Genomic DNA, 27,084 nt, shown 5'->3' with positions numbered 1-27,084 from the left:
GGCCCTGGGGTGTGTCGGGGGGACCGGCTCCCTTGGCCTCTCTGCGCCCGCTCGCCTCCACCAGGTCCGGGAGCCGGGTGCAGGGAGGGCTTCCGGGCGGGGGCGGTGTCAGGTGGCCGGCCAGGCCCCGCCCCCTCGGCCCGCCCTCCCTCCTCCTGCGCACCCGGCTCCGGGTCCCCGGCCTGGCGGCTGCGGCGTCTCCTACCGACGACGGCGGCGGCGGCTCGAGCGGCCATGGAGGCGGGCGCCGGGGCCGGCGCCACGGGCTGGAGCTGCCCGGGCCCAGGTCAGAGCCGCCCCTCCCTCACCTCTCCTCCGCCACTCCTTCCTCTTCTCTATCTCTCCTCCCTCCAGACCCCCTCACTCTCCCCCCCCAACCCTCCCTCCGCTGCTCCCACCTTTCCGTCCCGTCCTCCTCCCTCCATCCTGCCCCACACCCCGGGCCCGGTCTCCATCTTTCCGGGTTGGGTCTTCCCCACACCGGTCGCATCCTCCCCCGGCGGTCCTTTGCCCCGAACCGTCTCTACCCCGTCTGTCCAGCCCTGGGGGCCCCAGACCCTGCACCCACTCCGGCCCGAAGGCTTCAAGTGCAGGGCGAGGTTGGGGTGGACGAGGTCCAGGGGGAGAATGGACAGGAGAGGAGCGGCTCCGGCCCAGAACCCCTTGCCATACGCCCCTCCACCCGCCGCATCACCTCGTTCCCCTTCCACGCACCACCTCACCCTTTCAGCCTCATCTTCCCTGGCCCTTGCCCTCGCTTCCATCCTTGCCGGTCTCCTCCCTGTCCCCTCCCGGCTAAAGAGACACACACCCTTTCTCTCCGTGCTGGGAAAGGAGCCTGGAGCTGGGGATGCTGCGAGGGTTGGGCAGCGCAGGGCGGGTCCCCTCAGGCCCCGCTCGAGGGGCGGCTGAGGGAGGAGAGTCGCAGCCTGGGCAGAGTGAGCCAAGCACTTCCACCGGGATTAAAAAAAAAAAAAGTCCCAGGCTCCAGAGGGCTGGAAGGCACGTCCCCTTCTATCTCCCTGGCACCCCAGCGCCCAGCCCCCCTAGCAGCCCACCGCACCTCTTCTCTCTCTGCTCACAGGACCCACAGTGACCACTTTGGGCTCATATGAGGCGTCTGAGGGTTGTGAAAGGAAGAAAGGCCAACGCTGGGGGTCCCTGGAGCGACGGGGGATGCAAGCAATGGAGGGTGAGTTTTCAAAAAAAAAAAAAAAAAAAAAAGCTTTGTTTCTCTCCCCTCAGCCAGTTGCCCTTCCCTCCTCCCTACCCCATCTGGTCCCTAGAACTCCCAAGCAGGACAGAGGCTTTCTCTAGCTCACCTGAGCCCCCTCTACCCTTTAGGTCTGAGTTCTACCCCTTCTCAGCGCTCAGGCTTTGAGGGAGGTTCTGGGCACATCCCTTTGGGGCCCTAATCACCAGCTAACCAGGTTGTGTGTCCTGGGGGAGCTGCCAGACAGAGAAAGAGGCCTCATTGGACAGAGCTTTGAAGCAGCCTTTCAGCAGGGGGTTTGTTCTCACTGCCACCCGACCCAGATCCCAAGCTGTCTCATATTTTTGAAAAGCAGGGAAGTGAGCATGAGAAGTGAGCATTCTCTTTCTGGTGCCACCACCACTAACTTTGAATGTGAGCCTTTTGGCTTTGATTCTCTAGGATCTCTTCCAGCCCGAAAGAATTGCCGGGGAGGGGGCTGGTGAGAAGACACACCTTCCAACCCTCACATATCCCCACCTCACCCCTGTGACATGGCAGTTGCTGCCAACACCAGGCCCCTGAGAGGATGCCGGTCCGCTTCCTGGGACTTCTTGTGAAGTGTCCCCAGGTCCATGTGCTCACTGTGTGGGCAACCCTGCTCCCCTAAGGGGGACAGATGACGCAGGCAAGGGGTCCCAGATGAACCTTGGGCTGCTGTTGTGAGATCGGGGATTCAGAATTGTAAAACAAAGCAAATAATCAGTGTTCTGATAAAATGTTGCTATTTTAAGGAACTGCGTTGCTGCAAAGGAGGGGGTACTCACCAACCAGAGGCTAGGGACCACTATACCCCAGTTTCTTGTGCATTAAAATGGTAGGCTTTCTTTCTTTCTTTTTTTTTTTTTTTTAAGATTTTTATTTAGTTATTTGACAGAGAGATCACAAGTAGGCAGAGAGGCAGGCAGAGAGAATGGGGGAAGCAGGCTCCCGCCCAGCAGAGACCCCAATGCAGGGCTCTATCCCAGGACCCTGAGATCATGACCTGAGCCAAAGGCAGAGACTTAACCCACTGAGCCACCAGGTGCCCTGGTAGGCTCTCTTTTACACACAAGTACAACCTTGGACTTGAACCAGAAAACTGTCCTGTGGTCAGCATGGAGGGAGGGGCTTTATAACACTCAGGGAAGGGCGAGGCCTCCTGACACTCTGCAGAGAAAAGAAAGGTGGACCTTGCAGAAAATTTCAAAAAGGCTACTGAAAGAATACATTTGAATGGGCCCCAGGGTTTGTTAGTTGAAATATTTAGAATTGTTTCATTCAGATGTTTTCTTTCTCTAACTACTGATAGGCAACTCTTTTTAATTATGGAAAGGCTAATTTTTCCCAAGCCACCTGGATAATTTGTTAACTTTGGACAAACCTCGAACTGTAGCCCTTGCCCCATTCAGCCTAAAGACATACCCAGTATCTGAATCCTTTCTTGAGTACTTGTCCCACTCTGCGGGGACCACCAGGACTGGAAGAAGCAGGTATCCTTGTGCAAGCTCACATGGCTGACCTGCCCCCACCTGCTCAGTTTGCCTGAAGGCAGTAATAGGAGGCCACCTGGTACAGTCCTGGTCCAGAAAGAGCCTGGGCCAGGTGGAGGCTGGGGGACCTTCCACCTGAGGACTCATCATGAGTGCAGGTCCTGCCCAGGGGCTCCTTGGGGGACACCAGGTGGCACTATTCTACCATCCCTGCCCTGGGACCATGAGCTTTCCAGAGTTCCTTGAAGGACTCTGGGAAGGAAGTTGACTCTGAGCCCCTGGTGGGATGGGTTTCTCCTCCAGGGGAAGTGTTGCTCCCCGCTCTCTATGAAGAGGAAGAGGAAGAAGAGGAAGAGGAGGTGGAAGAAGAGGAAGAACAAGTGCAGAAAGTGAGCTCCCTGTCGGTCAGCAAGCACCGGGGCCTGAGCCTCACGGAGACAGAACTGGAAGAGCTGAGGGCTCAGGTGCTACAGCTGGTGGCAGAGCTGGAGGAGACCCGGGAGCTGGCGGGGCAGCATGAGGACGACTCCCTGGAGCTGCAGGGTGAGTGCCTGGGAGGGGGCCAGAGGGCCTGGGCTCCCTGGAGCCCAGGATCACGCCTGCTCCCCCTCTCCCTGCAGGGCTCTTGGAGGATGAACGGCTGGCCAGCGCCCAGCAGGCAGAAGTGTTCACCAAGCAGATCCAGCAGCTCCAAGGTAATTCCCAGCACTCGGGCTGGAGGGCAAGTGGCCATCCGAGTGCTTTTGTCCTGAGGGTTTGGCTGAAGCCTTGCAGACAAATATAAACTAATTCAGTCCTTTCTCCTCATTTTCCGCTTACTATTCTCTTTTTTCTCCTCTCTTCATTCTCTCTCTACCTAATAGCTGCTCTTCTTTGCATCACTTCCTGGCTTTTCTGCCCTCCCCTGCCCTTTCTTGCCCTTCTGTTTCACATCTTCTCTCTCTGGCTGACAAGCTCCCTTTTCTCTCCTCCAGCTTCCTCCCTTCATACCTGTATCCCTTTCCCTTTGTTGGGGGGGGGGGCAGGTAATTAGGGCTGAATACCAAACCAGACTACTTTTCCCTATCCCTACAAGGACACCATGGGAAGAGCAATGAGCCAATGAGAGGAGACTGAAGGGGACTCTGCATCTTTTAAGGGAAGCAGATGAGAACTTGCTCCCTAGGACCAAACTTATGGCCCCAAATCCCTTTCTTCTAATGCCCACATCCCTTTGTCTCTGGAAAGCAGCAAGGCAGGTGTCCCACATTCCACTGCACCACCAAAAAAAGAGGCAGCTTTTGTTACTTCCATGGGCTTCCAGAAGGTTTAGGGGAACTGCCCTAGAAAACAGCGGGGACTCTCCCAGGAGAACTGAGATGAAACCAAAAGAGAAATATAAATGGAGAAAGAAGCAAGGCTGGGAGCCAGGCCTGGAAAGGAACAAGCAAAGGTGTAGGAAGGGGAGGAAAAGAGAAGCAAAAGATATAAGGCAAGGTAGATGCAGGAGAAGTAGACAATGAATGGGAAGAGGGTGAAGGAGAGAAATGGCTGGAGATGTGTTGTGGCTGGGAAAACTGTGAGCATTGGTCTCGGATCACCTAGATTCTTGGGTCCAACTCTGCCACGTAACAAGCTTTAGGATCTTCAGCAAGTCACTTTTTCATTTTCTTAAAGATTTTATTTATTCATTTTACAGACAGAAATCACAAGTAGGCAGAGAGAGAGGGGGAAGCAGGTTTCCCACCGAGCAGAGAGCCCGATGCCAGGCTCAATCCCAGGACCCTAGGATCATGTCCTGAGCCGAAGGCAGAGGCTTTAACCCACTGAGCCACCCAGGTGCCCCCAGCAAGTCACTTTTATCTTTCTGAGACTCAGTTCCTTATCTGTACAATGGTGCTAATTTATTTATCATTCATTTATTGAGTGCCTATATACTTGGAGGACAAGCTATGAATAAGACAGACCAGATCCCTGCCTTAATGAAGAGTACATTCTAATGGGGAGAGGCAGAAAATAAACAACATAAGTTCAGGTGGCAATAAATGCTATGAAGACAACATAACAATATGATATAGAGAGATGGAGTGAGATGGGAAATTTTTTTAAATGGGGCAGTTAGAAAAGTCCTCTTTGAGAAGGTGACATTTGAGCTAATAAGACTTGAATAATGAGAAGGATCTGAGGGAAGAACATACCAGGCAGAAGGAACAGCAACTGCAAAAGCTGAGAGGCAGGAATGAGCTTCTTGTGCTTGAAGGACGGAACAAAAGCCGTTGTGGCGGCTGAAGCAGAGTGCATGTGAAGGACCCTGGTAAGAGGGAGTTCTGAGAAGCAGGCTGAGGCCAGATTACAAATGGCCTTACAGGCCGGCTGAGAGGTTTGGTTTTTATTCTAAGTATAGTAAAAAAGACATGGGAGGGTCTTGTATTGAAGGTGAAGCCCTCAGGACTTCTGATGAAATGGGTAAGGTGGAGAGTGGGGGAGGGGTGGGAATAGGAGAGGCGTGAAAGATGACTTTGCCTTGAGAAACTGGATGGACAGTGCTGTCATTTACTGGGATGGGGGAGGCTTGGCAAACAACAAGTTTGAGGGCTCAGGGAACCAGTGGAGACATCTTTTTACATGTCGAGTTTGAAATGACTATTGACATCTAAATAAATATGTTATAAGGGAACAGTTGGATATATGAATCTAGAACGGGAGAAATCAAGGCTGGAGATAGACATTTGGGAGGCATTTGAATCCCTGAGAGATCACCATGAAATCACAGGGAGAGGTACAGGAAGAAGAGAAAAAGGCCCAGTCCCAGGGATATTCCAATATTTAAAGGTCCAGTAGAGGAGATAGGAACAAAAGAGACTGAGGTAGGAGGAACCGGCAGAAGCATTTCACACCCTGGCCACCACGAGGAGAAAGTGCTTCAAGGAGATAACAATCAATGTCAAAAGTTGCTAAATCAAATAAGATGGCCATTGGATTTGATAAAATGGAAGGCTCTGAGGTATTTCAATGAAGACAGAAGCCTGATCGGATTGGGATTAAAGTGTAAAGGGAAGGAAAAATAGAGAAGGTGAGTATAGATCATTACAGCAGTCGTATTTTGAAGACAAGCAAAGAAATAAGGGGAATGGAAATGAAGTCAAGGGAGAGTTTGTTGGGGGCGGCTTTAAGACAGGACTCACTACACTAGAGCATGTTTGTACGATTGAAGGAAACCATCCAGTAGAGCAGAAAAAGACCTTCACTTGGGTAAGGGACATACTCCCTTACAAAGAGGATGGAAGTCCGTAGAGAGGCAGGTAGGCAACTACTTGGGAAAACAAATTCTGGAGCGACTCCATACTCAGTAGGGTTGTTTCTACTGAGCCTCAAGCAAGCTAGGGGCTGCTGGGCTGGTGAAGACGCCCCCAAGCCCCACCCCGCGGGAGGAACTAGAGACCGTCCTTGCGCACGCGCGTTGCCCGTTTCCTCCAAGAGGGGGCGCGCGCGGCCTCAGAGGTAGCTGGTGTTGACAGGCCGTTCCGGCCGCCACAGCCCCGCGGGGGCCGGGACCGGCCGGCGGCGGGGGGGCCCCCCAGGGAGACCGCTTGCAGGGGGGCCGACGAGATGGAGGCCATAACCAGTGAGTAAGAATCCGCTTCTCTGTCCCACAGCCCATCTCCCGAGCCCTCGGCTTCGGCCTGACCAACCCATACCCGCTGTCAACCGGCGCTGGGTCTTCGGAATCCGGCTCCAGCCTTCCCAACTCCCGGCCAGGGTCCGCCCCGCCCAGTTTTCGATAAGCCCCTCCCCCTCTGGCCTGCAAGCCCCGCCTCTCCACCCTGGGCGGGCCCTGCCCCTTTGCGCTACAAATTATGAGCTCGCTTGGGGGCGGAAGACTTTCCTCCATTCTCCAGTGGCTCTGAGAAAACCGTTTTTATACGGCCAGACCTTAGAGGGGAACCTAAGGGAAGTTAGAACCCTAACAAACAAGGGTGTAGTAGGGAAGTGAAGGACATAACCATGTTCGGTTACCATTTGATGAGCCTACATCACACAGCTGAAAAGCTGTGAACTCAAAATACAATTTAGAGGCCAGTGCTTACCACAGGCAGCTCACGGGAGCGATGAGGCTCCGTGATTTCTAAGCTTCCAGACTGAACAGATGAGAAAAGCCTGTGTAAATTTTTTTAGTCGGGAAATTTTTGGAAAGAGTGCATCAGTAAAATACTGTACATGAGTTTCGGTCTCCAACGTAGAAGCACTTAATATTTTCTGTTTGCAGTAGCCCAAGGTGTTGCTTTGGTGCCAGAATCTACTTTTTCTACCACACCTTACTACATGGAGTCCCTCCATTCCCTTCTTAGGTATTCCTTTTATTCCATAGCAGATGAAGCTATACTTCGTTGATGGGGTAGAGAGACTAGAGAGCCAGTAGTTTCCAAATAATAAGTCTGCCTTTAACTTTCTGCCTCTAGAACATGGTAGATGCATTCACTTATCCTCTTGACCATCCCAACCTCTGGGCTTTGCAGGTGAGCTGCGGTCTCTGCGTGAGGAGATTTCCCTGTTAGAGCGTGAAAAAGAAAGTGAACTTAAGGAAATAGAACAGGAGTTGCACTTGGCCCAGACTGAGATCCGGAATCTGCGGCAAGCAGCAGAGGATTCCGCGACCGAACATGAGAGTGACATAGCATCCCTGCAGGAGGATCTCTGCCGGATGCAGAATGAACTCGATGACATGGAGCGCATTCGGGGAGAGTATGAAATGGAGATCACCTCCCTCCGTGCAGAAATGGAAATGAAGAGCTCTGATCCGTCCAATGGTCTAAATCTGTCCGATTACTCTGAGATGCAAGGTATGAGAGGGCAAGCCTTTTTCCTGGTCTATCAGTAGAGCCAAGCAGAGGGAGTTTGTCTCCAAGGTGATGGTGGAAGGTGGTCTTAGATCATGAATTGGGAACCTCTAGAGAAAACCTCCAGGTTGAATTCAAGACTATAAGGGAGGAAAACGTACCCAGATGTCTCATAACCAGTCAGTGGTGGTATAAGAAATAGCACTGTGGAGATGTACCCTGAGAATTTTTCTCAGAGAGCCATTGATTTGTTGATTTGACTGTGGGAAAGCCCTTCCTAAAAAAGTCTCCATTTCCAGGATGGGAGGGTAAGAGACTGGTCACCTTGGGAGACTCCTACTGCTCTGGCATGGCAGTTTGCCTGGCCCATGTTTTTTTTGGTGGGGGGGGCTCCAGTCCTCTTTCCAAGTCCCAGGATGCTAATGCTTAAGCTCCTTGAGCCCTCTCCAACGTAGAAGCTTTAGGGAGCAGCAAATCAGAGCACAAGACAGCTGGAGAGGAAGAGAGGTTATTTCCAGTAATACATGAGATACTAAAGAGCTTAGAGCTCTGCTTTCAGACAATGAGTCTCCCAGCTAGTTGCTAGGATTCATGACATCAGAGAGTCTGCCTTTATTTTGAGGCTATATTTATGATCTGGGTATAATGGGAGGCCCTGTATTAGGCCAGGTCAAGTAGAGGCAATCAACAAGGAATCAAAGAACTGCAAGTTTTCCCAGCTGTAACAAGCTTCTCAGAAGAACCTTTGGACTGGTGGTGCCAGGAGAGTGAGGCCAGCACAGTGGGAAAGCTTGGGTTGAAGTTAAACAGACCTGCGTTCAGAATCTCAGTTGTGCTAATTAGCAGGATGAACTTGGCCTGGTTATTATCTCTCTGAAACTTAGTTTCTATATCTGTAAAAATTGGTTAATAAAACTTTACAACCAAAAGGGATCCTGAAACAGGAAGGGGCCTTAGGGAAAACGGGAGAGAAATCTGAATAAAATGTTGAGTTTAGTTAACAGTAATGTATGAATGTTGATTCCTGAGTTGTGACAAATGTACCTATGGTAAGATATTAACAACTGGGAAAACTAGTTGAGAGCCCTCCTGGGGACTTTTGCATTATCTTTGTGAATCTAAAGTTATAAATTAAAAGATTATTTTAAAAAAAGAGAAAGAAAATCTTACAGGGCTATTTTCAGGATTAAATGAAATGCCTAGTATGTTGAAGTACTCAAAGACTAACTGAATGCGAGGCTGAAACCATCAAGTCTAATGCTTAGCACATGGTTGGCTTCCTTCCTTCCTTCCATGATAATCTGCAGTATTCCAAGAACTTTTGATTGGAATAAAGAGGGACCATTAGACATGAATTTCAGGGTGCTGAATCTTACAGCAGATAAGATAGGCCTTGTGTTCTAATTGGAGCAAGTTAACGTTCTTTAAATATCAGTAGAATTGGTATCCTAAGAGAAAAAGTTCTTTTTTTTTTTTAAGATTTTATTTATTTGAGGGGCACCTGGGTGGCTCAGTTGGTTGAGCGTCTGCCTTTGGCTTGGGTCATGCTCAAACCCCACATCGGGCTCTCTGCTCCGTGGAGAGCCTGCCTCTCCCTCTCCTGCTTGCTGCTCTGCCTGCTTGTGCGCTCGATCGCTCTCTCTCTCTCTGTCAAATAAACTAATACAATCTTAAAAAAAAAGAAAAAAGCAACTATTTTTTAAATTAATTAATTAATTTATTTATTTGACAGAGAGAGATCACAAGTAGCAGAGAGGCAGGAAGAGAGAGAGGAGGAAGCAGGCTCCCTGTTGAGCAGAGAGCCCGATACAGGGCTTGATCTCAGAACCCTGAGACCATGACCCAAGCCGAAGGCAGAGGTTTTTTTTTGTTTGTTTTTTTTTTTGTTTTTTAAAGATTTTATTTATTTATTTGACAGAGAGAGATCACAAGTAGGCAGAGAGGCAGGCAGAGAGAGAGGGAGAAGCAGGCTCCCCACTGAGCAGAGAGCCCGATGCGGGGCTCCATCCCAGGACTCTGGGATCATGATCCGAGCTGAAGGCAGAGGCTTTAACCCACTGAGCCACCCAGGTGCCCCCGAAGGCAGAGGTTTAACCCACTGAGCCTCCCAGGTGCCCCAAAGCAACTATTTTTTTAAAAAGATTTTATTTATTTGAGAGAAGGAGAGAACACAAGCAGGGGGAGCTCCTGCTGAGCAAGGAGCCCAATGCAGGGCTTGATCCCAGGACTCTGGGATCATGACCTGAGCCAAAGGTAGGTGCTTAACTGACTGAGCCACCCAGGTTCCCCTAAGATAAATAATTTCTTAATCACGAAGAAACAGATAGATAGGGGTGTTTATATGATTGCAGCTTTATTTTTTTAAAAGATTTTATTTACTTATTGGAGAAAGAGAGCATGAGCAGGGGGAGGGGCAGAAGGAGAGAGACAAGTAGACTCCATGCTGAGCAGGGAGCCTGATGCAGAGCTCGTGGTATCATCACCTGAGCTGAAGGCAGACGCTTAACCGACTGAGCCATCCAGGTGCCCATGATTGCAGCTTTAAAAAGTATTGATACCTGGTACTTAAGAACATGTGCTGGGGCATTTCAACGGGATCTGTGCTGCTGATTGAGGATGATATGTGGGTCTGGTTGGGATGGGCTCTTCTGTCAGCAGATAAAAGATCATTAGAATTCTTGACCACCTGCCGGCTAGTGTATTTGGTGTGGTGATAAAGTAAGTAAAAGGATGTTTGAGATGCTGGTGTTGTCTCCAGAGGGCCAGGACTGGCAGTGTGACATCTGGCAGTTCAGGTCCCTCAGCTCTTGTACTAAAACAGTAATGGGAAGGTAATCATAAACAGCTCAATGGAAAGTTAAACTACGATAACCCAGAAACTCAGTGAAAACCTTCACAAGCTCCTAAAATCTCAAGACTCTGCCTTGGTTGAGGTTTTGAAGATGGGCACCCAGGGCAGATCTTCTAGGCAGATGAAAAGAAGGGCAGCTACCTGAACAAGGACACAGACACAGAGCAGTGTGTAATTTTGGGGCCTTGTCTTCCAAGCTGCTGCACGTGGTGTTTCTTCTGTCTTTAGGAAAAGAGGAGCTATTCAGCCTTCTGCGGTCCGATTTTTATGCAGGCAAATTAGGGGCTGATTACCAGTGCTTCTTCCCTGGGATCTCACGTGTCTCCATTTGTCCCCTGCAGAAGAGCTGCAGCAACTGCGGGAACGCTACCGCTTCCTGAACGAGGAGTACCGGGCCCTGCAGGAGAGCAACAGTAGCCTCACGGGGCAGCTAGCGGATCTGGAGAGTGAGAGGTACAGCCAGCAGGCTGGGGGGACTCTGCAGGACTCCATTTTGGGCTTGTCTCTTGAGTAGAACTAGTGAAGGCAGATGTCTGGCTAATGAATGTCCTTCTGCTCCTAGACAGCGGTCCTTTCCATGGTATTATTCAAAGGATACAGATGCCACCTAGAAGCAGGCATGGAGATCCAACTGTCTCAGGACTGGGGTGCTAAAATGTAGCTTTCTTCCATTCTAGGGACTGAGGTTTGGTTTGCTCTGCCCTAAAGTTGATCAGAAGTGATTCCTTCGTTATCTACACAGCCTGGATTCAGTCTAATGGTGTAGGGCCTCCAGATTAGAGCTGGCTCAACACAAGGCCCAGCCTTGAGCCCAATTAGACTAATACTCTTAGGTCTCCCAGAGCAAAACATGCCTTGATTGAGGTGCTGGGACCTTTTTCTTCACCTTCTCAGTATGTTTATTTGGGACATAAACCACAGTAGAAGGCTCTTTACCATCTTTGCCTAAAATAAAGACATCAGGACCAAGCACACTTAGCAGGTGATGCCAGGCAGAGCCCTTACCCAAACATGGCTGTGGGGTTCTGGATCACAGGACGCGAAGAGCAACAGAAAAGTGGCTGGAGTCCCACATGCTAAAGGATATGATGTCAGCAGAGTCTCAGACTTCAGAAGTGGATTTTCTAGAACCTGATCCTGAAACCCAGTTGTTGCGACAACAGCTTCTGGGAGCTGAAGAGCAGATGCATGACATGCAGAACAAGGTAGGGGAAGGCAGGCACCTTGGTTGTCTCTCTTTTACCCTCTCCTGGCCCGTAGTAGAAATGCCTCCTTAGACACAGGGCTGACTGTGGCAGGCGGTAGTACTATGGGGTCTCGCTTGCTTGCCTGATGTGAATATTCCAGTGAAACGAAGGTCATATTCTCTCCAAGCTATTCTTTGCCTGCGCCCCCCCAAGCCTATTCTCAAAGGGCACATGGCACCTGTCCTCAGCTAGCCTTTCCGTTCCGTCTCCTGCACAGTGTAAGGAGCTGTGTTGTGAGTTGCAAGAACTACAGCATCATCGTCGGACCAGTGAGGAGGAGCAGCGGCGGCTGCAGAGGGAGCTCAAGTGCGCACAGAACGAGGTGCTCCGGTTTCAGACTTCCCACAATGCCACACAGGTAACCATGGCCAGGGGACGGGCGTCTGGGGAGGGCAGAAGGGCCTCCGTGGAGTCGTGGCTTCAGGGAAGGATGGACGCAGGGCGGGGCTATGCTCTGCTGACTCTTGCCCTCGACCGAGGGTACAGTCTGCTGGAGACCAGCTGGAGAAGTCACGTAGCGCTGCATTCTAGAGATGGCAGTCATTACCGAGTGTCTGCCTCACAGAACAATCCCAACCGTAGACCTGTGGGAGCTCCTCAAGATGTCTGCGTCTGGAAAGGACCCAAACCGGTCTGTGGAGGGGTCTGCTGTTTCTCGAGAGTAACCGTTCTGCCCACATCCTCCCACCACAGAACGAGGAGCTGAAGAGCAGACTCTGTGCCCTGCAGAAAAAGTACGATGCTAGCCAGGGGGAGCAGAATGAGCTCTTGAAGGTGCAGCTCCAGCTTCAGTCTGAGCTCCGGCAGCTCAAAGTCTTGAAATCCACAGGCGTAGAAAGCCCAAGTGAGAAGGTAACAACAAAAGGAGGTGAGGGGCAACCGAGGTGCTAAGAGGTTTTGGGGAAGGTGGCCCAGAGCGGAGTTAGACTAAGGGCGGCTGCCAGCCGGGCCGCACCCCCGACAGGGGCCTCGGGCCTCCCGCGAGTGCTGCGCCGGACGAGAGGACAGCCGGTAAGCCAGGGGCAGGGAGAAGGCAGGCCTTAGACTGGCCGTGTCCGAGCGGGGCTCGGGCGGAAGAGCGAGCGGGTGGCTGCCCCCCGAGGTGCTGCCCGCGGCGGGCCCGCTGTGCCCACTGCCACAGCCCCCTCCACCGCAGGAGTTACTCTGCCGGCTCCAGAAGCTGCAGCTCCAGTACCAGCACATCACGTGCGAGAAGGATAAGCTGCTGGAGGTGCAGCGCCAGCTGCGCGGGGACCTGTGCTACCATGAGGCTGAGGTACAGCGCCTCAAGGACATCGTGGCCTCCTTCCAGGAGAGCAGTGAGAAGGTAAAAGAAGCTCCAGGTGAGGGAGAATGTAGCCAGATGGAATCTTCTGTGAGAGCAATAGGACTGAGGAGGGGGCTTCGTAGGAGTTCTGTGGTCCAGTCCTTGATGCGGGGGACAAAGAGGTACCTAATAGAAAGGTGATCTTGGAGAGTCATGATGCTCTCCACTTCCTTTGATTTTAGATCAGAAACTCAGCCTATAAAAAGGTAGTTCTCTTTCTTCCCCACCTGCCTGAAAAGGAAACCCCAGAAGGTCTCTGTGTGGAGCCTGTTAGGGTCCATCTCTGGAAACCCCCAGTGGGATGAAATTGGGACCAGAAAGGACCAAGCAGATCCCTTAGTCCCCGTCTGAGAGGAGAGAGTGCGGCTGCCGGGGCTCCTGGGGTGATGGCGGGGCCTGCCTCCCCTACCCCAGAACGCAGAGATGCACGCCCAGCTTCAGGAGATGAAGCGGCTGTACCAGACCAGCAAGGAGGAGCTGGAGCGGCAGAAGTACATGTATGATCAGCTCGAGCAGGACCTCCTGCTCTGCCAGCAGGAGCTGAAGGAGCTCAAGACCACCACACCCATCCCAGAGGACGAGGGGAAGTGCGCTAATAAGGTAATCGTACTTAAGAGAGGTGAGATCTCCTGGGTACTTCCTCTGGAGAGAGGAGGTGTGAGGGCAAAAGTGAAGTCATCCAGCCGAGGGGCTTGATGAGCTCCCTGTCCAGTCACAGCTGAGTGTGCCAGTCAGGAAACGGAGGCAGAGTCCCACCGCCAGCTGTTAACTTTTAAACAGTTTGCCTTGATCTTGACTTTGGGCCCAAGCCACAGCTTAGTAGGATCATTACAGCTGGATCCAGTCTGAACACCTGAAGATTTTGCACGTGATTCCATGTGTGTAGACATTTGTCCATTATTACAACTGTAGTAATATCTTGTCGTTTGTGGAGAAGGACATACACAAAAGCCCACATATACAGCTTTTCTCATTAGACCTAGAAAGAGAAGGCAGTTGCAGATGCTCTTGTCAGATGCCGTGGTCTGGTGCCCTGAGTGCTGACTGGAGGTTAAAAGGACCGAGGTGCTTCCAGGGTTTACTCTGTGACTTCAGAGGAGCGAATTTCTCTAAACTTGAGTTTTACCCATTTTTAAATTGAACGGAATACTATTTTCTTCGCACGTGGCTTATAGTAATAAATCCTGTTAGTGATAAGTAAGGCCTTCCTTATTCATTTTCTTTTGTTCCGTAGTGTGTAAAATGCCAGCCATTATCAGTTATCCTGTGTTGAGCACTTTCAGCTCCTGATCACTGATAGGAAATGGAAGGTGTTGAAATGTGATGGAGAAAAGGCACGAGGTTCTCAAAAGATGGTGGAGCAAGTCACCTTCTGCCAGAATACTCAGTGGCTCCTCCTGCGGCCGGCAGCAGGCTGTGTCCCTGGGGAAGGGCCTCTGGAAGACCCAGAATGGGGAGGTTGTTTCGACCACTCCCAACAGCCCGCCCGCCTTTCTACACCCAGGCTCACATTCCCTTCTGCCCCTGCTCAGTTTAGAGGCCAGAGTCTGTGGCTTTGCTCATGCCCTCCACTCCTAGTAGAAGCAGCTGTGGAGCAGAGAACCAGGCTGACATGGAGCCAGCTTTTCCCCTTGTCCTAAAAACAGCATTGAGATGAGTTTGATAGTGGAAGGTCTGAGTTCTTGGAATCATGGGATAATTTAGTCTTCTCAAACCAAATCCAGCAATAGCCCATATTTTTTTCTGGAGATTTAAAAAGACGATTATGAGAACAAAAATGGGAACAGATCAGGTGACGTTTTTATTGGTAAGGAGTATAATTAGGTATAAATCCAGTTGGGGATGATGACAGCGACAGGAACTAGAATTCCCAGCAGGGCCAGAGAATGGCGTGTATCACACGGAAGGGCCAAAAGGGCAGGAAAGTGGGGTCATGAGAAGGGAGGGGTGTTGGTAACACTCCCCTCACAGGGCTCTCAGAAGGGACCAGTAAATGAAATCTGCAGCACAGCCAGATGGTCCTGAGCAGACTGCTGGGGTTTCCCAAGTTCAGTGTCTAAACCTGTATGGGTGCAGCGTGGCTTGGGATGGTCAGTCCAAGGGGACTGTACAGGTAGGGAGCCCCGGGTGAACCACAAGGGCCAGGAGGGCACAGGAGGGCTCTGCCCGCTGGACGGGGCGGAGCAGCAGCTCACCGAGTAACCGCGCCCGCCCCGCCCACAGTGTGACGCACTGCTGTCCAGACTGACAGAGTTGCAGGAGGAGTACAAGGCCAGCCAGAAGGAGATGGGGCAGCTGCAGATGGAGCAGTGCGAGCTCCTAGAGGATCAGAGGAGGATGCAGGAGGAGCAAGGGCAGCTGCAAGAAGAGCTGCACAGGCTCTCGGTCCCACTGCCCAAAGCTGGGCTCCTCCCGAAGGTAACCCTGGGCAGAGCCGTGCCTAACTAGGGAGAAGCTGCTTGGGGAAGCTTCCAAGGTGTGCCTATGCCTGGGAAAAGGAACAGGTGGGGATTGAACCCTCTCTTTGCTGCCTCAGCCCCTCCTTGTCACCAATCTCTTTAAACCAAAAAGTTCAGTATAGCTGATTAGTGTTTTAAGTCTTAAAATACATAGTATAGTCTGGAATCTGTCCAGCATTTTCTCTCTAGGTATTTAGTCCCTCTGGAGAAAATACACTTAGAGATAACTTTGTAAACTACAGAATACCTGCAAACACATGAGATCGTGGCTACTCACCTAGCCGTTCTTCATAGAAAGACCGCTCCCCCGCTGCGACCCTGTCCCAGATGGCCGTTCAGAGCCAACCCAGAGACTGCTAAGGGAAGGGTCCCCAGAGGAAGGAGGCACGGGTCTTCCCCTGTAGCTACCACAGTTCCTGCCCGCTTCCTTCCCACTCCACCCCGCAGAGTCAGGAGCTCCTTACAAAGTTACAAGACCTGTGTGAACTACAGCTGCTCTACCAAGGTATGCAGGAAGAGCAGAAAAAACTGGTGCAGAATCAAGAAAACGTGCTCAAAGAACAGTCAGCTCTGCACGAAGAGCTGCATTTTTTCAAAACGTCTCGTTTCCGGGATGTGTTGGAGAATCCCAATGATTCCAAATCACCTAAGTCCTCCAAGTGTGATCACGACAAGGTAACAGAGCAAGAGGCAGGGAGACGGTTCTGGGGCCAACAGTGTGGGAGGGCAGAGGGCTCCATGGACGGGACAGAGTTAGGAAGTTCTGTCTGACCAAGAGTAAGGATGAGACTAAGGCCCCCTTCTTCAGCCATGACCGCGCATGGGCTCATAAAGATGTGGCTTTAGCTATGGCCTGAGGCCCTCAGTCAGATACACGCCCAGTTGAAGCTCTGCGAACACTGAGAACTGGGCTGACTCGGGAATCTATTGCCTCATGATTTGATGCCCCTTCAACATCATTTTCCAGATTTATACTATCAACTTAGTGTTTGTCTGGATTCCTTGAGACCGACTGTAGGCATGTCATCCTTTTCTCATGAGCTGGTTGATAATTGAGTAGTACACTTTCAGCCATCAGAATCTATAAACTTTTGGTGTTCTATCTGAGACAGATCTGGGGCCATTCATTTCCAGGGGAAGAATTCCTAGCCTGTGGCATTCCTGCTACTGGCCACACTGTCTTTATTGGAACTTTGGTGGCAGTAACAGCCAGGTCAATGGCGTTAGACTAGAGAATCTGTGTATCGCAAGCACCAGGACGGGGTCATGCCCCTGAGGTCACGCTGGTGGAGATTTCCCCATAAGTCTGGGGCTGGGGATGCATTTGATCTGAGGTCTCAGGGTAGGCAAGGAAGAGCAGGTACACAGTTTCAATTTAAGGCTAGTCCTATTCATTCAAATATTAGCCTGGATAGGGAGAACCAGGGAATTGCAGAAGTCCAAACTGAGACTTGGTCAGATTCCAGGAGCCTCAGATTTCAGCCTGGATAACACAGAGACCAGGAACCAGGTATAACTATTTCCTAAACCGATCAGATCTCATCCTGGGCATCAGTAGCCAAGAAGCCAGGCCCAGAAGCCCTGGGAAACATGCCCAGAGGCCAGATTCAGAATTGGGGCAGGAGGTACAGGAACTCGTAGTGAGACCTTAATTCCAGGTCCACGTCTTCTGAGGGAGGCATTCTTATAGGCTCACAATCAAGGCCAGGGCTGATTTTAGAACTGGGGGCAAGAGAAGGGCCTGAGCCCCAAGGTCAAGATAATGGGTATGGCCTGACTGTGAAGAGAGTAGGGTAGGGAGCCAGAGTGTTGTTGATACTCTTCCAGCTCTGCTGCGAGGAGAGAGGGGCGTACCACAGCTTAGAAACCAGCAGAAATGGGAGCCTGGAAATCGCACATTATCTTTCCTGAGTGTATTTTTCCCCGTGAGCAAGTGACTGACACGTGCCAGTAGCTGCAGGCAATTAAAGACCTAGGCTCTGGGGAGACTGGGGTGTAGGTGTGCAGGTGTCTGAAGCGGGCTCTCAGACATCCGCCCCAGGAGGGGTGTGTTGAGAAGGACGGCAATGTCTGGAGTAATGGTATAATGGTAATGTCTCCCCACCGCCCCCCGGCAGTCCAAGCTGGTCATCGCCCAGATGCAGGCTCTGCAGGTGCTCTACGAGAGCACACAGGCTGAGCAGGAGCTGCTGCAGCAGGAGCAGGGCCGGCTCCTCGAGGAGCGGAAGAGGCTGCAGGCCGACCTGCAGCTCTGCCTGGAAGAAATGCAGCTGCTCCAGGTCCAGTCCCCCTCCAGCAGAATGAGCTTGGAGAAGAACTATGACAGCATGGCCTCCAGCAGCGAGAGCTATCGCAAGAGTTACGGGAGCAGCATCGAGGAGAGCGAGAGCTATCACAAGAGCTACGGTAGCACCCAGGCTAGCACCCAGGCCAGCAACGAGAGCTTTCTCAAGAGCTATAACAGCAGCAGCAGTGCCCAGGAGAGCAGTGAGAAGAATTACGGCAGCAGAAGCAGCAGCGTCATCTACAAGAAGAGTTACGGCAGCAGCACTAGCTCAGACACAGGTCACAAGAGTTACAGCAGCAGCACCGATGGTGAACCCAACGAGTCTGAAGACATGGAGGTAAAAGTAGCCAGCTGAGAGGTCAGACAGGGAGAGAGAAGCCTCCCGTCTTACTAAGAGATAAGTCACCAGGGAAGGGTTCGAGAAGTGAGGAGGGCGGCAGGGTCGGGGCCGAGCTGGGTCACCGGCAATGGATGAGGCACCCCGTCTGTCTAACACGGAGATGCTCCCATCACAGCGATGGTGCTTTATGGGAACAAATGCAGAATTTAGCCCCGGGGCCGCTTCAGATCCTTGCCACGTCATTCAGTACCCAGGATGGGGCCTAGCGAAGCGAGTGGGCCACGGGCCGGAAGGGAGGTCCTTCTCCCCGAGGTCATTACTCCTCCGCCCTCCGCAGCGCTGTGAGGACATGGTCGCCAAGGTGGTGATCAAGCTGCAGGGCGTGCAGGGCATGTACCAGCTCAGCCAGGGGGAACACGACCGGCTGCAAGACCGGATGCAAAAGCTGGTGGACAGGCAGAAAGAGCTGAAGGAAGAGCTGGCCGCCTGTGAAAAGGAATTCAAGGAATGCATGGAAAGTCTTGAGAAGCCCGCTGCCTCCCCCAGCGACAAGGACAAGAGCGAGGTAACTGCTATCTGGGAGGCAAGGTTTCCTTCTAGGAGTCCCTAGAGCCAGAGCAGGCCACAGGCCTTGGCCATTTCAGGGAGGCTGAGGAAGGAGGGCCGAGAGCCCGCTGCCTGCTCTGTGTCGTTGCTGCCTTCCTGGTCAGAGCAGGGGCGGAATCGGAGGGCCGGGCGCCCTGTCTAGCCCTGGTGGGCGTTGCTTGGGTGCTCGCTGTGCTCGGGTGTACTCATCAGCAGGACTCCGAATAATTTTTCCCTTTTTCCTTTTGCCACTTCTCTCTTTGCCTGTGTCCCAGAGCACTTCTACAGAGATGTATTTTTTCACCTTTAGTTATTTTGGGTGTACTTGTCTTTTCAACTGGACTGTAAGTACCTCGAGGGCAGAGCCTCACCTCCTTTCGGATCCCTTACGATGCCGAGAAGGATGCTCTGCGTCCGTGAGGGATGGGACGGAAGGCATGCTTTCCGCCCGGGAGCAGTCCACAGTCCACAGTCCAGCGGGACTCACTGTGTGCACGGGAGAGTTCGGACCACACTCTGTCCGAGGGCCTTGGTTGCTTAGTATTGTTACCTACTAGGGAGACTGTGATGCCAGGAGTCAGGGAAGACAAAACCAGAAATTAGGGAGCAGGGTTGGAATTTGCCTCTGTTTCCAGGTGAGGTGCAGGAGCCCAGGTGCAGTCTCGGGAGTGGACCGTGCGTTTCCTCAGGTAGTCGCACCTGGCAGAGAAATAGCGAAGTAGGAGCTTCCGTCAAAAAGATCTCCAGACAGGTCCCAGTGAAAACGTAATTTAAATCATCCTTTTTTGACCCCATTAGGTGTAAATCGTCAGCTACCTCCCGTAGAAGCTATTTCTGAAACCACCTTAGAGGCTCGTAGTATCCTACAGTTTAACGTTTCCTCTCTGTCTACTCCCCTGTGGGCCTTAGCAGGGCAAACTGTGAGGCAGGGACCCAAGGGCAGGGCCTCGGCTGAGCGACCGGGCCGGGCTGGAGGTGACCGGCCGTCCGCCCCCCGCAGATCAAGGAGCTGCAGGCCAAGCTGCGGGAGCTGCAGCTGCAGTACCAGGAGAGCATGGACGAGCAGGGGCGGCTTCTGGCCGTGCAGGAGCAGCTGGAGGGCCAGCTGCAGTGCTGCCAGGAAGAGCTCCGCCAGCTCAAGGAGAAGAAGTCCTCCATTGCCAGAGAAACCAGGGGGAAAAGTGGCAACGAGAATACGAACAAAAATGCCAATGGGGTTAAAAATAAAAAGGTGACCAAACCAAGCCTGGCCGGTTCTGAGGGCAGCTGTGAGAACGAAAAGGTAAGTGATAACTCTAGGAGCCTGATAAGCAGAAAGGCAGAGGAGATCTTAGGGAGAAAAATCATCACCACCACCATCCCGGCCAGATGAGGTTATTTGTAGAGAAGCTTCTGGTCTCTTTCCTGTATTAGAGTAGTTCCCTCTTGGTAGCAATTCCATACACCCTTTTCCTATGAAGTTAAGGGGAGTGGAACACAGACCACTCATACCTGGGGGCACAGCCCCAAAGGACCACAGCCCCCAGGATGGATGATGGCTCCCACGAGCTCAGCCCCATCTCCTGGGGCCCCTTTTCTTCCTGGGTTACATGCCCAAGAGGGGAGCCAAATGGATGAAGAGAAGGAACGTATTCGAAGCAGTGGCGTACTCAGACGTGAGAAGTGAGGAGGAGAAGGGAAAAGTAGGAGTCGCCATTGCCCTGCAGGGGTCAGAGGCGGTGGTTGAGGGGCAGAGCCCAAGACTGTAGCTCTGGTGGCTGTCCGAAATGGCCAGTGGCCAGATGGCCATGTGGGTCCAGAGAGGCCGGGCATGACTGCCCTCCACACGCACAGGGAGAGACGCAGTGCCGCCTGCGCCCTGTGCCAGGCTGGGGACCTGAGCGCTCTTGAGCTAGCCCGGCTTTGTCATGAGGGTAGGCATCTTTGCGATGACCGCAGCCCCCATCCTGCCCTGCCTCCGCCCACAGAGTCTGGAGGTGGTGTTGTACTACAAGGCCAGCCACACGGATTTAGATGGTCTACTACAAGAGGAAGTAGAGGAGGAAAAGGAGGAGGAAATCAAAAAGGACACGAAGCAGGACTTCTGCAATGAACTGGTTTCTGTGCCGTCAGAGCCTACGGAGATGAGGTCCCCAAAAGCTGAGGAGGGCTGTTACGAAGAGTCCCAAGAGCAGGAGGGCAAGGAAGAAGACCACAAAGATGAGAGCGACAACGACGCTTGCCCCGAAGCTTCAGAGGGAAACAACCCCCTCAAGCTTTCTGAGAGCAAAAAGGTAACCGCAGTTGAAGGCTGGATCAAGTGGGAAGTGGGCCCTGGGCCTCAGGTGCCCTGGTGTGGCGGGGTGACCCGGCCCGAGGACAGACTTCTGCAGGAGCATCCAGGCCCGCCGGCCCTGAGGCCCCACGCTCGGGGAGAGTGGAGATGGAGCCGGGAGTGCTGGAAGTGGGCCTTCCACGGCCGGTGGTGGGCTGAGAGCACTTTGCTGTGGACCCATCTCAGAGTTCAACTTTTCTGGGAGCCAGGGTGGGGCCGTTGCAGTCCTGCCTCCTTTCGCCTCCAGTCGCCCTCGTTCCTTCCATCAGGAGGTTCTTATCCCCTCCCTTGGTGCTGCACTGAGGAGCCCACCGTGTGAGGCCCGCTTCAGGCTCTTGGCCAGCCTGTGTCAGTCGCTCGGGCCTGCCTCCTGGAGCCGCCCTGCTAGGTCGACCTTTGTTGGCTGTTAGGAGTGTGGGGAGGCAGGTGTGACTCAGGGTTCTGTGGATTACAGGGCATGGTGAGAGGCTGTCCGAAGTAATAGAATGTTTTAGTCTGCACAGCAGGGGCGTGGGCCATTCGGGAGAGCAGCCAGAGCCCTAACCCTTTAGCTGAGAGGTTGGGATGGGAGTACTCTGGGTAACGTTCCAACCGTACAGAAGTATGTCTATATTTTAACTACTGGTACATCCAAATTCCTGCACTAGTTGAGGTTGACTGGGGGCTCTGATTCCCTGAAGAGTGAGTACTTCCTGAATCTCAGTTTATGGTACAGGCTCTTTGCGTCTCTCTAAATACAGGGAAAGAAAATAAGTCTCTTGTGGTGGGACGTCCCAGTCAGCTCTGAGGCTATCTGGAATTTTCCGGCAGCTCAGTCTGCGGCAGTGACTAAGGATCTAGCGTGCAGTTCTTTGTTAACCTTGTGGCAGAGGACCGGTACTTAGGACATAAAAAGTAGGAGCAACCGCAGCCTCTTCCCCAGTGCTCTGTTTCTTCGAATTCATCATATGTCACCACAGCTGGTTCAGAGCCTCTGCGATCTCCTTGCCTTGGGTGCCACATCTCTAAACGCCAGGTGGATCCTTGTACTTCAAAGTCAAGCGCATTCCTTGTGTCTACACGTGGAGGCATCCCTTTGCCTCCTCGCGTCCTGCATCTTTTGCAGGCTGCTCTAATGGTGTACGTTACTGCGTGCAAATTCGCTTTCCCTCTGGAAGACTGTTGCGGTCGAAGAACTAGCACTTCTCCACTGTCAGCCTGTTCTAGTGCATTTTGTCTCACAACAACAGCATTAGATCCTCGGGGATCGTAGGGACCAGGGCCCAGGACATGGGAGATTTGGTGGAGAGCCGCCAGAGCATGCGGGCTAACGGAGGGACAGGTGGCCAGGCAGGAGACCGAGTGACCCAGGAGAAGTATACGTCCTCCTCATCCGGAGAGCCCGGCTTCACTCTCGGAGCTTCCCTTGTTCAGAGTTGCTGACCTGTAAGAACGGTAGAGTGCAGATCACCCCTGCTTGACAAGATGTGTGAGGGTTGTGGCAAGCCAGGAGACTGGCCCCACCACCTGGTTTGGCCCTGAGCAGCTGCTTAACCCATTCAGGTCTGCATTCTCCACAGGCTGCCAGTGGGAAGATCCAGGCTTGGGCGCAGAGGAGAGATACGGCTGCCCTCACTGCCTGTTGTTTAACCTCTTGATCTCTTTCTCTTTTCCCTTTGTTTTCTCATCTTCATTATCCGTTGGACTCATGTGTTGCTGTCTTTTTATACCACCCCCCCATCTCCTGGCCTCTCCTTGTGCTTCCTTCTCATTTGATATGTTGCAGCCATCCCCTGCCCCCGAGCCCCCCATCTTCTCCTTGCCTCTTGTAGGCCTGGTGGTCATATCGGCTTTGCTCTGGTGCTGGTGGGCCGAGACGTCGTCCTAACACAGGTACTGGTATCGAGTCCTCTCCTTCCGAGGGGTAGAGGGAGGGTGCAGGTTGCCCTGGCCTCTCCTCTTTCCCCCTTTCTCTCACTTGCTTACTTCTTGCTTTTAGCATTTGACAGCAGGATACTCAGGGCTCAGGTTTAGCCTTGGTTTCTCCTTGGGCTACTGCAGAGCCCGTAGCACCTCTGGGCACATCTTCCTAACATATAGTGAGTTGGAATGCATACTGCTGACACGGTTTGAGTTTCTGTCCTGTAGCTGGGAAAACTTGGGATGATCCCAGCACTGTTGCTACTTTGAAAAATGCCTGATCGCTTCTGATGAGCTGATGTCTGTCTGTGAGGCTGCCTGAGTGCTCTTTGTCTTTGTTTGGCCCCAGAACCAAGCTCTTACTACCATCACCACCCAGGATGGCAAAACAAGGCATCGCTGCCTCCCCCCTTGGTTGAGAGAGGAATTCTGGAGTGCTGTGACCCAACCCCAATCCTAACCCCTGCCCAGGGGCTGTGTCTGAGGGCAGGCTCAGTTTGTCCTGCAGACGTGGTGAAAATGGAACAGGGACCACTACCATGTTGTCTTCTTTCTACTGGGAAGTTCTCTGGTGTGGGGCTTCTGGTCTTCAGAAGAATCAGAACCAGAATGCCAGGAAATATTTTCTAGTTCTCTGTTTATCCCTTTTGGGTCCAGACTCTATTGTAATTGCCTTCCCAGGCCGGGCTTTCTGGACAGAAAGTGGTACTGGGGAAAAGAAGGAGATGCAAGTATTCTCAGGGCACCAAGGCTGACATATTCTGGGCACCTTCCATTTGGCCTCAGTCCATGTAATCTGGTCTGTCAACAGGATACCAAATTTAGGAGGCAGAATGTGGTCTTGGGGCCCAAGATAGAGCCCTAGGGTTCTTCCACCTGTCTTTGGAACCATAAACTATTCTCTCCTGGCCTGTTCTGGCTCCTTTCTCCTGCTCCCCTACCCCCTGCCACCACTTTCCTCCCTCCCTTCTCACCCCTGCAAATGGAGTGCAGCTGGCTTAATACACAGGTTGGGGGAGCGGCTGATGCGTATGTTGGTAGCACTCACCAGCCTCCTTTTCTTCTTCCTTCTCCCGTTTTTTCCCTCTTCGTCCTTTCTCCTCTTTAAGGCGTTCCACTTACTCCCCCAAATAGTCTGACTCCTTTAGCGATAGGGTCCCTCCCTATACCTGTTCTTACCCGGTCTGCATCCAGATTTCTCAGTCCCTAGAGGAGGAGACCCAAAGCATTAGGCCATAAGCTTTCTGCTCCTCAGCCAAACCCACGCAGAGTGAGAGAAGGAGCTCCAGGGAAGCCTGGCTGTGCCCCACTCTGCAACTCCCAGTGCAGGAGCTAAGGCAGTGTAGCGTGTAGGAAGCGTAGCTGACAGGTGAGAACCTGGCCCCGTCTGTCTCTGCCTCTTACCGCTTAGTCCCAGTGGGCAAAATGCAGAACAGGAACATTAATTTCTTCAAATGACAGCAAAGAATGGTAAAACCTCTGCCTTCCTCACATGAGGATCACAGGAGTTCATGTTTATGGAAGTGCTTCCTAAATGATAAAACACCTCGTAAATGATTTAAAAAGCCTATACTTACATTCTACATGCTACGCGCCTGGCACTGTTCTAATCACCCTACATATATTAACTCGTTTAATCTTTGCAAGAACCCAACGAGGTGGCTTTTGTTATCATTTTATACGTAATAAAGCTAAGGCATGGCGAGGTCAGGTCATACCGCCAGTGAGTCGTGAATTGGATTCTAAGGACTAATGTTAGCAACAACTAAAATTCCAGCCTTGCTTCCCCCTCGCTGTCTCTCCTCAGTTTGAGCAGCTTTCCATGGTTGCTTCCACGTAATTAGGAAGACTCCACACCTCTCTTCAGACGATCTCCGGTGGCATCGGCTCTCTTGACAACTAATGTCACATTGTTAACTCACTGCACGTATTGTTTATAAGGCCCCTTTGTGTATCGCATATGCTAAGTGTCCTCTCCCCATTCTCTCCCTACACTTGACTTTTTGGATCTGAGGCAGAATTTTTTATTCATTCCTATTAGGTATACTAACATGTGGAGTTTGGGTTTGTTTTTTCTTTTTTTAATCTTGACCTTGTAGTTTCAAATTATGCATTTCCCTGCCTGCTCCACATCCTCCTCAAGGGCGACCAGCCTACCTTCATATGTTCATGTGCATTTTTTAAAAAGTTTTATTTACTTAAGTGGTCTCTACACCCACCTAGGACTTGAACTCACCACCCTGAGATCAGGAGTCACATGGTCTTCCAACGTAGCCGGCCAGGCGCCCTGTTCGTGCACATTAAAGATGAGGGCCTAGCCTCTGCGGTGTTGTCTCTCCAGGCTCTCTTTTATCCAGCTCACTGGTCCCCTAACAAACGGTCACACAGCAGCCTGTGCTGGGACCATACTCTTACTTCCTCTCCTTCTCTCCAAGGAGATCATGGAAGATCTGTCATATGTCTTGATAAAATCCAAAAACATTTATTTGTCAACTTAGTAACCTAGTCTGAAAGGAAAGCCTGATGTGATTTACACCTTTGGGACCAGCCTTCCACTCAGCCATCTGGAACTTGCCTCTGACTGGTATAAAGGGTACCAGTTTACATTTATGGGTCTAACTCTGTCCCTTTTTAAAAAAAATTTTATTTATTTAAGGAGGGGGGCAGAGAGAAAAAGAGAATCCCAAGCAGGCTCCATGCCCAATGCCGGGCTAGACCCTGAGATCATGACCTGAGCTGAAATCCGGAGTCAGATGCTTAACCCACTGAACACACAGGCGCCCTGCTTTGTCGTCCTTTCGGAACACCGGACTGATGTTTTCAGCAGTGTGCATTAGGACATACACATCTGAGCGTGTAAATGCTTTTTCTAGCTTCCTTTCCAGTTATTATAGAAATTACTCTGTATATCCATCTCCAGCATTGTTTCGCTTTCCATTTCATTTGTGCTGCTCTTTTTAGTAACCCTTTCTACAAACGGAGACTTCTTTGCTCTTTGTAGAGGGGTTAAAACCCTCTTTTTAGTTCCATTATTCTCTGAGCAAATGCCTTCTTAGCATCAGTACTCTGCTCTGCTCTCACCTAAAATCGTCCTTCTGTTAGTACGCCATAGTTTACGACATAACCCAAATCCTGTCTTTCAAGTAATACAGTAAAGAAAGTAATAACAGGAACTGTCTCCCCAAGTAGGTATTGCCCACGATTTCATGTTCCCTGAAGGATGCTGCTTTGTTGTCCCACGAGTCAGCAAGGTTCGCTATGGCCGGCGGTGTCTGGAGGCCTCAGCACCCCGGCCCGTGCTCAGGAAGTCCGTCAGTACGGTGGTGCCCAGGGGGTCTTTTAAGGCATCTGTCTCCCATGGCCGTTGACTGGCTTCCTTGAGTTTCCTCAAACCAACATCATTGTCCAAAACAGGCTTGGGCCGCCCAAGAACCTCCTGTTTGCCTGCGCTCTGTGGCGTGCTTTCTTTACTGCCCCCTCCGTCTTACCCTTTTGGCAGAGTTTGTAGCTTCTGCAGGAAGCCAAGTCAGGCTTTTCCCAAAGGCCCCATTTGACCCTCTTTGTCTTGCCGTGGCGCTCGGTCCTTTCTCATTGCAACCATCGGATGCTCTTTGGTCTGCCTCCCGAGCTCGCTCCTGCACCCAGAAACTGGTATTGTCCTCATTCCACGGGGCGGGAGTACACGCAGCCACCTCTGGTGATACACCTGCGTTGTTCCGGGTGCCTAGCTCCGCCGGAACTAAGACCACATTGACTCCAGTTTCCTAGGAGGTGAGAGAGACCAGACTGTGAGGTCCCTGATGTCTCTCCAGCGCCGGTAGACAGGGCACTCTCTGGCTTAGGGAAGGGTTCCAAAGGCCGGGCACTCACCATTTGTCTTTGGTCCCCACAGAACATGTTTGGGATGTGGAAGCCTATGGTGTTCTTGGCTATTGCGGCTGTGGCTCTGTATGTGTTACCCAACATGCGACCGCAGGAGTCAGAGTTCTGCCTCATGGAGTGATGGCAGACCTGGGCCAGCCGAGGGGGCAGATCCCCAGTGGCCACTACACTCAGCTTTGGGCAGGACACACTGTGCCAGAGCCCCCACCTCACCCATGTGTCCCATGTGTCCCCCATCTCCTTAGCCTCAGTCACCCAGGCTGGAAAGGTTATGGGGAGCTGCTGGCTGCCATCTCCTGCCTTGTATAAGAACCTGGGTTCTGTGTCATTAAATATCAAGCTAATTACCTGA

General features: G+C 52.0%; 1 protein-coding gene across 7 annotated transcripts; it reads left to right on the top strand.

Moving 5' to 3' along the window:
- Positions 1-169: 169 nt before the first annotated feature.
- CCDC136 (coiled-coil domain containing 136) lies at positions 170-27,084 on the top strand. Of its 7 annotated transcripts, XM_046021482.1 has the most exons (19): positions 170-286; positions 1,085-1,192; positions 3,028-3,267; positions 3,345-3,419; positions 7,221-7,544; positions 10,734-10,845; positions 11,429-11,597; positions 11,857-11,997; positions 12,333-12,491; positions 12,796-12,966; positions 13,381-13,566; positions 15,190-15,384; positions 15,873-16,100; positions 17,543-18,049; positions 18,390-18,617; positions 19,638-19,919; positions 20,605-20,910; positions 22,717-22,823; positions 26,743-27,084. In XM_046021482.1, exons 1-18 carry the CDS (start codon positions 235-237, stop codon positions 22,816-22,818), a joined length of 3,585 nt encoding a protein of 1,194 aa, XP_045877438.1. In that variant the 5' UTR covers positions 170-234; the 3' UTR covers positions 22,819-22,823; positions 26,743-27,084. The 7 variants fall into 7 exon arrangements, with proteins under 7 accessions (XP_045877438.1, XP_045877437.1, XP_045877436.1 ...); XM_046021481.1 differs by lacking the exon at positions 22,717-22,823; XM_046021480.1 differs by lacking the exon at positions 26,743-27,084 and having other exon boundaries at positions 21,692-22,817.

The sequence above is a fragment of the Meles meles genome, chromosome 10 (assembly GCF_922984935.1).
Source record: "Meles meles chromosome 10, mMelMel3.1 paternal haplotype, whole genome shotgun sequence".
Classification (NCBI taxonomy): Eukaryota; Metazoa; Chordata; class Mammalia; order Carnivora; family Mustelidae; genus Meles; species Meles meles.
This window is presented reverse-complemented; position numbering and strand designations above follow the sequence as displayed.

Bases quoted from the DNA above. Each gene is read 5' to 3' on its own strand.
- CCDC136 (XM_046021480.1), top strand. From the start codon at position 235: ATGGAGGCGGGCGCCGGGGCCGGCGCCACGGGCTGGAGCTGCCCGGGC. The intron at 1,193-3,027 runs GTGAGTTTTCAA...TTTCTCCTCCAG, and splicing joins GGGGATGCAAGCAATGGAGG to GGGAAGTGTTGCTCCCCGCT. The intron at 3,268-3,344 runs GTGAGTGCCTGG...CTCTCCCTGCAG, and splicing joins CGACTCCCTGGAGCTGCAGG to GGCTCTTGGAGGATGAACGG.